The sequence below is a fragment of the Parasteatoda tepidariorum genome, chromosome 6 (assembly GCF_043381705.1).
Source record: "Parasteatoda tepidariorum isolate YZ-2023 chromosome 6, CAS_Ptep_4.0, whole genome shotgun sequence".
Classification (NCBI taxonomy): Eukaryota; Metazoa; Arthropoda; class Arachnida; order Araneae; family Theridiidae; genus Parasteatoda; species Parasteatoda tepidariorum.
Genome location: NC_092209.1, coordinates 6190394 through 6204982, shown reverse-complemented (window position 1 = coordinate 6204982; position 14589 = coordinate 6190394). Strand labels below are relative to the sequence as shown.

The 14589-nt window shown below is 32.6% G+C and overlaps 2 protein-coding genes across 11 annotated transcripts in view; one reads left to right on the top strand and one right to left on the bottom strand.

Moving 5' to 3' along the window:
• LOC107439260 (coiled-coil domain-containing protein 92) overlaps positions 1–14589 on the top strand; it is an 879443-nt gene that overhangs the window by 368059 nt on the left and 496795 nt on the right. The gene's annotated exons all lie outside the window — the stretch shown is intronic.
• Positions 13581–14589, bottom strand: part of LOC107445416 (Glucose transporter 1) — a 306620-nt gene continuing 305611 nt past the window's right edge. For all 6 annotated transcript variants that reach the window (XM_043050490.2, XM_043050485.2, XM_043050487.2 and 3 more), the window contains one exon: positions 13581–13804. In XM_043050490.2, coding sequence (XP_042906424.2) covers positions 13758–13804 — 47 coding nt within the window. In that variant the 3' untranslated portion in view covers positions 13581–13757. The remainder of the gene's footprint in view (positions 13805–14589) is intronic.

The following is a 14589-nucleotide window of genomic DNA, read 5'->3' as shown; positions in this document are numbered from 1 at the left end:
TATATATATATATATATTGATTAAATATTGATAAATGGCTTTCTCTAGAAATCCTTTGTTATTAAAGATTGAGAGATTAAATTTAAAATTAATTAAAAATTAATTAGATTTAAAATTAGATTTTAGAACAGAAATTGCATTATGTTTTTTTAAAACTTTTTTTAAAATTTCATTTATTTATTTATTGCGTTAGAAACCTCTACTGCATACGTTGCACTTTCTAAGTACTTTTTAAGAGAACAATTTATTGGTTGAATTAAAACTCTAACAAGAAATCGTTCACAATTTATTTCCACTTTTCGATTTTCTAAACGGGATCTTTCTTACTGAACTTTCGTAGCGAAATTTACGCAATCTTTCAAAAACAATTTATCACCAACACTAATATTATAATTAGAATAAGAGTCCGTCTCGACAACGTTTTAAAATCGCAGGTTAAATTAACATTACAGCGAGCTTGCCGTTATAATCAAGTATGCATATTTAATGTTAAATTAGGAACAACAAAGACTAACAAATAATGTAGTCATACATGCTTATCTCTTTTATTCTTAACAACTATTTTGATTAAAAATAGTAGAATAGAATGTTTTTAACATGATATTTTAGACTGAATTACGTAGCTATGAAAGACAGAGATGTTTAAACAACAAGTTTTCAAACCGTAACTCCCTTCTTCAAGGAAGAAAATGAAACGAAGTGCAAAAACTATTGACATCATTAACACGAGTCGATAATGATTTAAATAGGAAATCGACAAGAATTGGAAATAAGGGGTTGTGATTCAAATGTTATAAAGTGCGTCGTAGGATTTCAGAAAGTTGCTGAAGAATTTTTCTTTTGTTAGAAAGAAGATAACATAGTCGGTGATTGTCTATACATTGACTGCTTAACAAAAATGGCAAGAAATTGAAAAATTAAAATTGCAAGAAAGAAACGATTTCGTTTTTCATAATATTTATTGATACCAAAAATCAACTAAAATGTCTATCATCCAAACCTTTTTTCGTATAATATTGCTCAATTAAAAGCAGAAAAATGAATTTGCTTCAAATTTTTTTTTCGTAATAGCGGAACCTTTGTAATTTCTTACTCATTACAAACATGAAATTATTGCATCTTCGATATTAATATNAAGTGTATTGATTCTGTTGTTGTCGTCTGCCATTAAGGCTGAGGGGGTGCGATTGTTCTTGTTTTCCAGTGGCGCCATCTATGACCAAGAAATCGACTTTAGCCACACCCTTATATCACACCCGTTTATAGGGTGGACTCATTCATACATCCATTCATTCATCCACAGATCGTAATTAAGACCTGAACCCGTTAACAGTCAAACTCCAATTCAGTACCCCCAGAGGTATTGATTTGTTATGGGAACATGGAAGACATTGTGTCCCGACAGATTTAACGTGCATCATTCACCATTCACTACACGAGTGAAATTTGTCTTAAGAGTGGAGTTCTCGTAAAACACCGTGCTTTTACTGTATATTCATCATAATATATATATATATATATGAGCCCTGTATAGCTCNTATAAATATATATATATATATATATATATTCATATCCTGTTTTATAATAGTGAACCTCCTCACCTGGTCTCGATCAAAGTGAAGCAGTCGGAACTGGTGGCCAGTTCCCTTGAGGCCGTTGTCATAGCCTATCCTCCATATGATTGGTGGTCACCTCCAGCAGCTTTTTTCTCTGTTGGTACTGGCTGTATTGGCAATGCGGCAGATGTTGCATAAAACCTATAAATATAAAGCAACACATTTTGTTAAGAGAAAATAAGGCAATCATGTTATGATGCCGCAATAGGCATTACATATTTCTTAGCTTTTAAAATTTCTTTCATTTCTTGAACTTATTTTTTTAATCATTCTTAATCGACTTTTAACTAAATTAAATCACTTATTTAATTTTTATTACAATTTATAAACAGAGAATATAAAATATTTTATTCTTTTCTTATTGATCTTTTATACAGCGGCTATCTTTTTATTTCAATACTAATATAAAACTCATTGATTCACTGTCACGACTAATCGAAAACAAAAATTTATTTATTACTCTTTATTATCCTTATTTATCACAACAAATATGTTTCAGTTACATGGTTATACTAATTCTCACAGTCTTTTTGGTGATGCGTGATCTCCAAAGTACTTTCAAATCTAATATTGATTATGGGGGTTGGCTTTCTTTTTGGCTACGTTATCTTTTAATAATCGCCAACCATGGGTCTCTTCCCATGCTCTTAACTGTCAGTTGGGAACAATTTATTTACTTTCATCTTCCAATTTTTGGTGACTGGGGGTGACCTTTTCGAACCTTGAATATGGCCATTTTCAATACCTTTTTTTTCCCAATGCCCACCTGTGTTAACATCCTTCAATTCAGGCATTTAAAATGCAGATTTGTTGGCCTCTCTTTCAGGGGCAACATAGTAGGTGGGCCAACGTTGCTCTCACGGTGAGGACAGTTAGTACAGAAAAGGAAAGAACATCCATGCCTTTCTCGAGATTCGAATCCAGAACCTTTCTGATGCTAGGGCAGTTCCCTAACCCCTACACAGGCCGGTCGGCCCATTTTCAATACTTAATAAATCAATTTTTCTTAAACGTTTTTATTCATTTCTCTGAGATAATTATATTATATTACATCCAAATTAAGTTGTATCTGTAACGGTCAAAAGTCAATGATGATGCCGGAACAACCATAAAAAATTTGGAATGACGATCGCTACCACACATATATTCTAGCGGCAGAGCTTACCCCTGATAAGAAATACCACGAAAGTCAGTTTACAACACAGTACACGAAAGTCAGTATTGATTTACCAAATGGTGTTTCTTACCGCAAAACTAAATTTGGATTGACATTTTAAATATGTTATACTTGCTTTTACTAAATTATAGCTGAATATGAATCAATATCCATTTTCGGGCCAATCCGAGGTAGCTGACAAACCAAACGCTCTTCGGTACGGCAGTAAGAATGCGCCATAAAAGATCGATTTTTTACTCTTCTAACCTCTATTTGCGCATTTGTTTTCATATTTTGCAATCAGACAGATTTATTAATAAAATATTCTAAATGATTCTGGAAAGATCATTTAAAATATTTTCGTGTTCGTGTAAATTCATTTGAATTCACTACTTGCTTTATAGATTACGTTTCGTGTTTTGTTCTGCATTTTTCTTACACTTTGTTTTCTGTTCTATTTCGTATATATTTTACTTAATGTGTTCGATTTTCACTTAAATTGTTTTCAGTACTCCTCACATTATTGTATAGATATATTTTGCTTTGCGATATATTAATACAATGTTAGAAAGCACTCCTTTTCGCGGATATAATCGTGTGAGCTGATGTTGTTGTTGACGTAGGCTTATTAAGGCAGAGGGGTGCGATTGTTCTTGTTTCCCAGTGGCGCCATCTATGACCAAGAATTCGACTTCTGCCACACCCATACGTCACACACGTTTCTAGGGCGGACGCATTCATACATCAATTCATTCATACACAGACCGTAATTTTGACCTGAATCAGGGAGCGATCCATCTCCAACTCAGTACCCCCAGAGGTATTGATTTGTTATGGGAACATGAAGGACTTTGCGATTCAACAGATTTAGTGTGCATCAGTCACCATTTTACTACACGGGGAGTCTTCGGCCGGCGGAGTTTAAACGCACGAACTGTCGGACATGAGCCCAGCGCTCTACCGACCAGGCTATCCCGACCCTGTGTGAGCTAATGGCGACATTATATCTTTTCATTATTTTGTTCTCCGGCTTATAAATAATTTTTTTAAAAATATTTTTAAAAATATTATACTTCAAGTTTTTTTTCTCATTAATCATCATAATTATTTTATATGTTTTTTCTATATCTTTAACCTATTTTTATGAGCTTATTTTATGAGCTATTTTTATGAGTTGTGACTTGCAGCTTATTCGCAGTAAATAGAACTTATTAATTTTCTTAAATTTCTTCGTTTTTCTCTCGGCTTTTTCACGTTAATTCAACATATTTTTTATATATTTCATATTGTCCGTAGAATACTAACATAGGAAAGAAGGGTCAAAAAACGAATTTCGAAAAGCTTTAGTGTGGGAAACTGCCTATTGTAATGAAAAAAAGGTATAAAAAGTTAAATCTGTTAATATCTTCCGTTTGTGCGCATCATACTTAAAATTAAGGAAAGCTTGGAAAAATCATTTAAAAAAACATTTTAGGTTGGCTAAATCTTCTGAAACAAACATGCTTATATACGTTTTTATTCTACCTTGATAGTTTGAATAATAAAATATAAAAAAAGGAAATTCTGATAAATGTTCGCACAAAATTTTGTAAAAAATCACTAGTTTCACATTTTCCCTAAATGTCACTTTGTTCGTCATGTAAGATCAGAACAACACAGAATATACTATGTGAAAATAAGGGCACATTGAGTTCCATCTATACTCTACTTAAATAACCACCCAATTTTTTTGAATGGGTATTATGTTATATTTATAGCAATAACCAAAGATTTCCAAAGGAGTTCAATTTCTTGGTTTATGGCGTTGTTAATGTTCCTTTTTTGTATCTATTTCTCTCTTAAAGTATAATTTTTCTGGAGAAATGAGATCTGATCTAGATCTTAATGCAGAGATGACACCTTGCTTTGCTTTGTAAAAAAATATTTTCAAGTGGTAACAAAATTTAAGTTAGTTCTAGTTAAGTATTTTTTCCTTTTAAGAAATTATTCCAGCCCTACTTATCAAAATTTCACAGCATCCAATGAAGTGCAACTTTATCGCAGTCATCTTGTGGTGAGACTCTTCTGAAAGAGTGGGCCTAAGTTTTAATATTTAATTCGTTAACAATTTATTAAAATTTTTACAACAAGCGGAACAGTTGGCATCCCTGTTAATATTAGTAGGATATATCCCTCTCTAGCTTTATGTTCACTTATTTTATTCGTATCACAAATTTGACACACTTTCAATAACCTGGAAGTGGTAAGGAAACTTTGGTATATCTATGATTCACATGGAATCCAGAATTGATTTGAGTGATTTAATATCATCTTCATTTAAGTCTTGCAGCATCGGGAGAGAATATACCACGCAAGAATTCTAATGAACGATTTCATTGTGATCCGAAACTTGAAAGTTTACTTTCGGTAGTACGAAACTCGGTTTGTACTCAGCAAGTTCCCGTCAACCAGCAATATATGCAACACATTTTAATTAATTATCACTTTACGGCATCGTCCAGAAAACTTGGCAAATCACGATCCAGCTTCTTTGTTCTCATTCCAGATTGCTAACTGTTATTAACCTATTCCTTAGGTTGCATTTAACCCTTTCGCATAGATGGGATGCCAATGTTCCTTTTGCATATTTTTCTGACGCTCGCTCTAATTACAAGCAAAAATATATTTTGATATTTTTAATTATAAAAAAACCGTCTAATAGTTACTAAAAAATCCGTTAGGATATCGAAATTATATTTGTACTAGAATATAAAGTCTAAAAAATTTAGTTTGAAAACATTTGTTTCGTTTGTATTCAAAAATTTATCAATAATTGAGTTTGTAAATGAAAGAAATTTCTCTAAGACCTAAATAGCTGCACATAAGTACGAAAAAAGTATGAAAAATTTGTTTCATTAAAATTCTGCGTCAAAGATATAAGGAGGATCTTAAAAGCAGAACAAACTTTTCCAACTAAAAAGACTGTTAAAAATTTCGCACTACCAAAGAAATACTTTCAGCGTTTGGATTACTTTGAAATCATACATTGGAATTCTTGGGTGGTATATTCTTCTCCAATGATGCACTTAATTGAGTGAAGATGATACACTATCTGGTTAAAAGTAATCGGACACCCAGTGGTATGGACTTAGAGTGTTCAGAGGCACAAATTAATATGATGTTGGTTCCCCTTTTGCATCGATGACAGCCTGCACACACATATGTCTGGGAAGACTTTCCACCAGTTTTTGATAGGTGGAAGTCAAGTCCTGGAAGTCAATTTTCGTGTGCCACTGTTGAAACCTGACCGTGCCATATTTTGGCATTCTGACCGCGAGTTGGTCATCCTAGTCCTATAATTTGGGTAAAGGCTAAACTGTTCACTAGCAATTCTAAGCATATAACTATGCATATGAAATCATTTTAGAAGTTGGGAAAAAATCTAAAAAATGAGATCCTGGATATCGTAAATTTCAATGCAAAAAATAATATTTCATTTTAGTTATTAAAAAATTCGCAATTCACATCTTTTTGTTTGCACTGTGCTCAAAAACGGAAAGAATTACTCTGAATAGCTTTTGATCTAATGATTGGGCAAAAAAGCATTTTTATTAAAGTATTATAAAACCACTTTTTAAATAAAAAATTGTACTTCAAATGAAACATTTTCAAAATCACTTTTCAAAATAAAAATATGTGTATTTAAATTTTTTTTAAAAAAATAGTGTATCGATGAAAATAACAGAAATGGGAATGATAGTTTAATCAAGAAAGCTGACTTTTAAAGGATCTAAATTTACGCAATACGTAACTTGAGTAGTGGTCGTTGCCAATTACTCTCTCCTACTACCTGACCACGGCAACCTTTTCGGTGAAGACCTTCTTCGTACTCCTTCCCCAATCCCTTTCTAGCTCAGGGGTCCATACAATATTGAACTGGATATTTCTTTCTTGCCCACCGAACTGGAAGCAACTCAACATGGAACAAAGAACACGGCTTCCGGAACAGACCGCATTCCTGCTAGCCTCATTAAAGTCATTCCCTGTCTTAACCCGAATGAGCTCCTTAAGAACATTCAAAGTACAGCTCCCTCCCTCTAACTCAAGCAAAAATAGTTCCCATCTTCAAACCAGGAAAATCCCTCCCAAAAATCTCCCGATTGCTCTTACCTCTACTTTAGAGAAAGTCTGCAAACGTATGCTGCTCTTAAGGCTCCTTAATTTTCAACAGTCTTCAATGAAACTGTTTCCATCCCTCCCACACTCACTCCCCCGTTTCTGAGAGTGCAATACAACTCACTCAATCCATACTGGAAGCACGGAAACGGTGAAAATTCTTAGTCTGCATTGCACTTGATCTCGTTTCCGCAGACGCTAATGTATAAATTGATGGTCTCCTTACCAGACTGTTTTCGACCCACATGTCTGGAAAAACCGCCATCTTCTTATTATGCAACTTTGAGAACTCCTCTAGACTTAAAGTCTAGGACTTCATGCCATTATGGCAACAAACAAGAGCACATTTCTAACGGGAGTGCAAAGGAGAAATGAAGGTTACGATTAGTTTACTCACGCTGATTATGCCAAGATCAAGTTATTCAAATAACACCCCTATTCGAAGTGACTTTTTCTCGTAACCATGGTACCAGTCACGACGCGAGACTGATGTCTGGAGGAGTTCTCCTGAAAGCCACATTTTATACAATTTTCCATGTAATCGAATTTTCTAAATCTCTTGGCACCAAACACAGTCTTAAGATTTCCAGCAAAAAAAGAGAAGCCGGCAAAGCAGTGTCCTCTCTCCTTTCTTCTTTTTCATGTTTTATCTTTAAGACATTCACAAGAACCTCTCCCTTGGAGTTCAAATTCTTATGTTGGATGATGTCTACATTTATTACGCTGAAAAATCTTTTGACAGGATCATTTCAAATCTCTAATTCGCTCCACCATCCATACTTGGTGCATTGACTGGAAAATGGCTGCTTCATTCTCAAAAACGGCAACTGTTAATTTCTCCAACAAACGTCTCTCGCCTCCAATTCAGTTAACAATCTTTGTTCCCTTAATGTTAATTTACTTTTCGCGTATTTCACTATACCTCGAAAACTTTTTAAGAGAATTGAAAATTTTTCACACGAAATTATATTCGTTTATCCAAAAATAATTCCACGCAAAAAATAACTTTCATCAAATATTTATTATTTTATTTGAGAATGGTAAAAAAAAATTTTGATGCTTGAGGCATGCAATTTTTTGAATCATTTTAGAGAATATAATTTTATGTAGCAAAATAAAAAATTTGGGCAAAATCGATCCGATTGTTCCTGAGAAAGTGAATTGAAAAAAAGTCAGATACTTGAAATTGAAATATTGCGAACTTTGCATTGAATTTGTTTATTGCTCCTTTTTCACAATTACCTTCTATCTCCATTTCTTCATCATTATCAACTCAACCTCTCCAAAAGTGCTGGAAACACAAAATTTTGTACTTTAAATTTTCGGAAAACTGCAAATTTTGCATGGAATTAGTTTAATGTTTCTTCTCCACGATCATCTTGTATCCTCAGTTATTCACCATCAACAACTCAACTCAACTCTCTTTCTCAGAGCACAGATCCTCTTCATTATCCCAAACTCAATTTAGCTCTGTAGTGGTGAAGCTTTTAAAATTTTGGTGAAATTACGAAAAATTCAAAAACTTTTAGTTTTTAAAGTCTACTTCTCCATAAAACAGTTTGAAAAAAGCATAGCTGTTGGAAGCTCTGCTATAAATATACTATAGTATATTTACTATTAGAGGTGGATTCCCTTAGCATTTGTAAAAAATTTGCTCTCATGTACGAATTTTTGAGGAAATATTTACTACAGTGAACATTCTTTTAATGTACTGAGTGCCAAATAAATAACGCTGAATAACTTTTGATCTAATGAACGGATTTTCACGCCCTAGAACTCACCTCAAAGGTTCGAGGTAGTAATATTAAATATTTTAATTAATCAGCGCGTTTTATAGGGTACTTTAAATTACGGAAACAAAAGCGAAACGCATTTTCGCTGATAAAGCATATTTTTTTCCAACGGATTTAGATTTCTGACCATCAAAAGATGGAAAGTAGCCGTAATTTGGAAAATGAGTTTCCAATATTTTAGGCACAGAGGAAGTGGTAAATTAAGATCTCACAATATTAATAATATGTAATGCTTATCTAATTTTATTCTGAGAACTTTTTGAGTGAAACGTAAAATTTCTGTTTACAGTGATAAAATTCGCTTACCCAAAGATAATTCCACGTAAAAAATGATTTCAAATAATTAATTGTAATGATTATTTTATTTCTTAATTGTCAAAAGATTCTGGAATTGTAAGATAGGCAAATTTTTACATGCAATTTTGAATGGTAATATGCAAAATTTGAACAAAATTGATCAAATAATTTCTAGGTTGTTAAATTTTTGAAAAATTTTACATTTGAAAATTATATTTATCGCTAACTATTTTACCAATTACATTCAAATATTGTATTTCGTGATTTAAAAGTACGTACTTAAAAATGATGTAAAAATTTACATTTCTCGCAATTCAAAATTGTTTACACTTTTATTAAATTATGAAATAAAATTAATAAATGATTATTAAAAATTAACTTTTGCAAGGAATTATCCTTGGATATGCGAATTTCTATGTGTATAAAATAATTTTTTGATTCGCTTAAAAAAGTCCTTGAGATATAACGAGATACTCAAAAAGTAAAATTAACATTTAGCCAAAGACTAATAATAACCAATAGCCGAAGACTAATAGACTACAATGGTAAAATCATGCTCACTTTGAAACCAACACCTGTCTGATTATTCCCCTCAGCACGTGACAGAAAAGGAGGAACGGTAAGCAATGTTGGCTACTTATCCCTATATTTGGCAATAATAGTAAATACAAAAACATATTTTTTCGTAATGTCATAAAATGCTTTTTGAGATGGTACCTGGAATTTTTTCTCAAAGCGGCAAAATTTAAGACAAACGTTGACTACTTTAATGACGAAATTATTATTTTTAAACAAAAACCAAAAATGGAATAAATATTTCCGACATCGATTATTTTGCTTTCATTCGTATCACTAGTATTTAACACGTTGGGCAAAAGTTTGAGCAAAACTTAACAATTTCTAATGAACAATTCACAACTTAAAAATGAAATACATATTTGATGTATATGCATTCGGGTAAATAACAAATATTTCTATTTTAATTCGTATCCTTTAATTCTGTCGCAGTTTTCTCATTGAGAAATTGTTTTGCATATCATAATTCAAGAATTCGTTGCTTACAAATATGTACACACAAAATATGTTGAATCATTTAATAATATAAATTCAGATAATGATTTTTCTAAATTGTTCATAAATTACGAGTCTAAACAAATTTAAATTATAAATTATTTATAATTTCAGTAAATAAATGTATTTATATTGCTTTGCATATTTGTATTTCTTAATTGGGCAAAAATTTCTTTGCAAAAGTTTACTTATCTTGCTTATATTTGCAGCTAATGGAATTAGTTATTTCAATCTGATACAACACATACAAAATATGTTGAATAATTTTAAGTTCAATGTTATTTAAATAAACTCCTATTGCCACTGCTAACTTCAAAAACTGAAGTAAAATAAACGGTAACAGATCAGAGCCCATTTAATGGATGGTATTTTCAATATAAATGTAAACAACAGCAATCTAGAGCAGTTGACCTGCTCTACTTCCGGTTAGAGAGTATACAACTGTTTATCACAGAAGATGTTTTCAAACATAGTTTTGTTTTTAATTAAAGAAATAATTTATATGCTTTCTGAGCTCAAATCTGCTATATTTCATAAGATATTAATGGTATTAAGCAATTCTGGTGAGTTTGAAGCAAAAATTTGTTTTAGTTACTTATAGATGTATTGTGTTAAAAGAGGTGACATGGTTGCTAGATTTAGAAAAAACTCGCTTTTTTGGCAGTCCTGATTTGGCCTCGAAATAAATTTCGTTTAAATGTCAAAATTGGTATGTTGTTAGCAAAGTAAGAAGTATTTTATAACAATTCTTTTTCTTAAATGGCGATTCTTACGTCTTGAAATGACGATTCTTATAACGATTCTTTATTTTACAACTCAAATAACAAATAAGGTAGCAAACACACGTATACAAGAAAGCTACTCTAGACAGTTTCAAAGAACAATGACCATACTGTGAACCAAATAACTTCAAAATACACCGGAAACAGTAACCCGGAAGTATCGACAGTCAAAAGCCAGCAGCGAATCCTCGTGTAGAAAACACCGTCCAATGCTTACATAATTCATCAGTTATAAACAATCATTATATTTGGATCTTGAAATTTGTGCTGACTTTAGAAAGTAAAGATAAAAACGTAGCTTTTTGTTTTATCGTCTGATTAAAAATTAAGAAAATTATGAAAAAAGAATAGCTTCTTGGTAGAAATAACATTGTGTGGTTCCACGAAAAGTGTGAGTTACGTGATGTGGTCGCCCTATAAGCAAAGAATATTCATAGGGGAGTAAGCCTAGCTTCAATAGGCGCAATGTAAATAAGTCCCCCAATGTTAGGTATGGTTCCTGTCTGTAAAGGAAAAAGCAACATTTAAGGGCACAACAGTTCAGTTTTCGAAACTGCTTTGTAACCTCCTCTCCCCTTAACCTCTACTGGGGTTAGGATGAAAAAGTTTTCTCTTTTTGCTTATGGTTGGCTTCTTCTGCATTTATATTCTATTCATAAATAGTACTGTATTAAGATATTTCTTCGAGAATACATTTATATCTGCCAACATATTTGGAATTAAAAAGAAAGAATAAAATGGCGGTTGGTGAGTTGCTGTAGTAGAGTTAGGAAACAACTGGTTCACGGATGTCACTTAATTTCTTATGTGCATGCATTGGATTTTGGTACATATGACGCTTCGCTAAATCTGAGTATGTTGCTCACCGTTGTTTTTCTGATTCAGCGTACCTCGCTGAGCAGTTCTCCGCTTTAGTTACCTATTTAAGAAGCTTCTCCTTTCTATATTATTTGCTATAAGTCTATGGTCACTCTCCGAACTTATCGTTGTTCTTGTCGTAGGACATTAAGACAAGGGATTGTTCTTGTTTTCATTTGGAACCATCTATGGCTAAGAACTCGACTTCTGCCACACCCATACGTCACACACGTTTATGGGGCTGACCCATTTATACATCCATTCATTCATCCACAGATCGTAATTTTAACCTGAACCAGATAACAATCAATCACTATTTCTGTACCTCCAGAGGTATAATTTGTTATGGGAACATGGAGAACTTTGTCACCCGCCAGAGTTAACATGCACTAGTCATTATTTAGTGCACGAGGAGTCTTCGGACGGTTGGATTTGAACTCCCGCTCTCACGAACGTAAGTATAGCGCCCTGCCAACCAGGCTATCCTGGCCCTCAACTCATCTATTGGGATCCTATTTTCCAGATTGTGACTACCCCCTATTTTTTCAGGGATGCCTACTTTCTGCGCTTTTTGAAAAAATTATATCTTGCGGCAACTAAGTTTATGTTTTGATGTATGATTTTTTGTTTCGTAAATTGCCGACCGCACCGTGTAGGGATCAGGAAACTGGCCTTGCACCAGAAAGGTTCTCGGTTCGAATCCCGGACAAGGCATGGCTGTTCCTTCATTCTCTGTATTATCTGTCCTGACTGTGGGAGCAAAGTTTGCGCACCTAATAGGGTGTCCCTGAAAGCGTGGCCACAAAATCTGCCCCTCTGATGCCTGCATGACGAAAGGTCATTCCCCAGGTGAACAATGGGAAAAAAATGCTTCGTAAATTTGATTTAAAGTTGTTTTCCACATTACTACATGTAAATGATTTAAAATGCTATGTAAACATTATTTTAAACTGTTGGGGGGGCATTTTAAATGTTGGTAAAATTACCAAACATTCAGAAGCTTTAGTTTTTTATTGTCTACCACTCTATAACATATTTAGTAAAAAGCTACGTAGCTTTCAGTCCTGTATTTTGAAGTTTAAAAAAAAGGCATGTTTATTAAAAAAAATTACGCTTTTAAGTTTGATTTTGCAATTTAAAATATCGTCTCTACTAATTAGTATGTTTCATGTTAGGAATACGGGCCATTTAGATTGAGCACTAGTATGTGTAAATCTGATCATTAAATCAAAAGTTATTGAAGACATTTTATTTTATGCACATAGAATCAGACATGTCACTGCATCGAACAACATTCTGCTACCTTTTATTATTTTTGATTAGTTTATAATTCATATAAACTTAAATGGAGTCAAGTTTCCGTTCAGATGAAAAAACAACTTAAGTAAATATGAATTCACATGTATAATTCATAACAATTCAAATGAAGTCAAATTTCTATTCAAATATAAAATTCGTATCTGAAATGAACTCAAGTGAACACACAGAAGAAAATCTCATACCAAACCAACTAAAATTGTTTTATTCAGATGCTTCAGATGAAAGTTTTTATTCAGATGCAAAATCCGGTAAAGCCTTTCTTACTGTTTAAACAAGGATATTTTCAAAGAACGTATTTTAAATATAATTATGTATTTTGGGAAACATTTATTCTCACGACTGTTTATTTTTTTCAAACAATGAAATTTTGACATTGATAGATCACAAATTTGCAATTAAAAGTGATATTTTGGCATCTCTTTTACAACGGTGGTTTTTCCAGTTATTGCATAGGCGTTTGAGCCTGTAATGCCTGTTGATGTTAAAGTATGAAAATTTTCAAACTATTACGAATAAAATTATGAAATACTCATTAACACATTAAAAAATTTTAATCAAATTTCTGCCTAAAAAGTAGATACATCAAAAGTATGAAAAAGTAACAGATTTTTCTGCTCTGAAGATATAGAAATAAAAAGAAAAGTTTAATTTTCCGTACATGTAAATAAATTGATATAAAAAGTACAAATGTTCGATTGTTAGGGTGAATCTACCGGTATCTGGTTTCTTGCTTTGTCCAAATGAGAAATGTTCCATCTGCAGGGGAAAAAAACGTGTTTTAGAAAATTATTCAGTGAAACTATAGTAAAAATTGTTTTGAATGTGCAAAGAGAGTCACGACACAAAGAAGCTGAAAAGAGCCACAAGTGAAGAATAGTCAAAAATGTGTTTCAGTAAGGTATTTAGTGAAATTGCAAGAATAATTGCTTTGACTGTGCAAAGAGAGTCGCAACACAAAGAAGCTAAAAAGAGTCGCTAGTGAAGAATAGTCAGCACATATTTCAGTAAATTATTCAGTGAAATTGTAGGAATGTTCGTTTTGAATGTGCAAAAAGAGGCGCGACACAAAGGTGAAAGAACAACAAGTGGAGAAAATGTCAAAAACTTGTTTTAGCCGATTATTCAGTGAAACTTGTAGGAGAACTATTGATTCGGATGTGGAAAAGGCGTCGCTTCACAAAGAAGCTTAAAGAACCATTAAAGAAGAACATACAAAATGTGTTTCAGAATTTTTTTTCAGTAAAACTGTACGAGTATTTGTTTTTAAAGTGTACGAAACATGGCGATACAAAGAAGCTGAAACGCCGTTAAAGAAGAATGTTCAAAACTTTTTTCAGTGTATTATTGAGTGAAACTGTAATAATAATTGGTTTGAATGCTCAACGAGCCTCACGACACAAAGACTTGGCAAACGCAGAGATTTATCACACGCAGATTTATCAAAAGCAGAAGAAAATAGCCTAAAAAGGGGAAGGAAAAAAATTTGGAAAAGTGCTGAGTTGAAAATAAAAACAAACTTGAGATTAAAAATTTACTAGTTC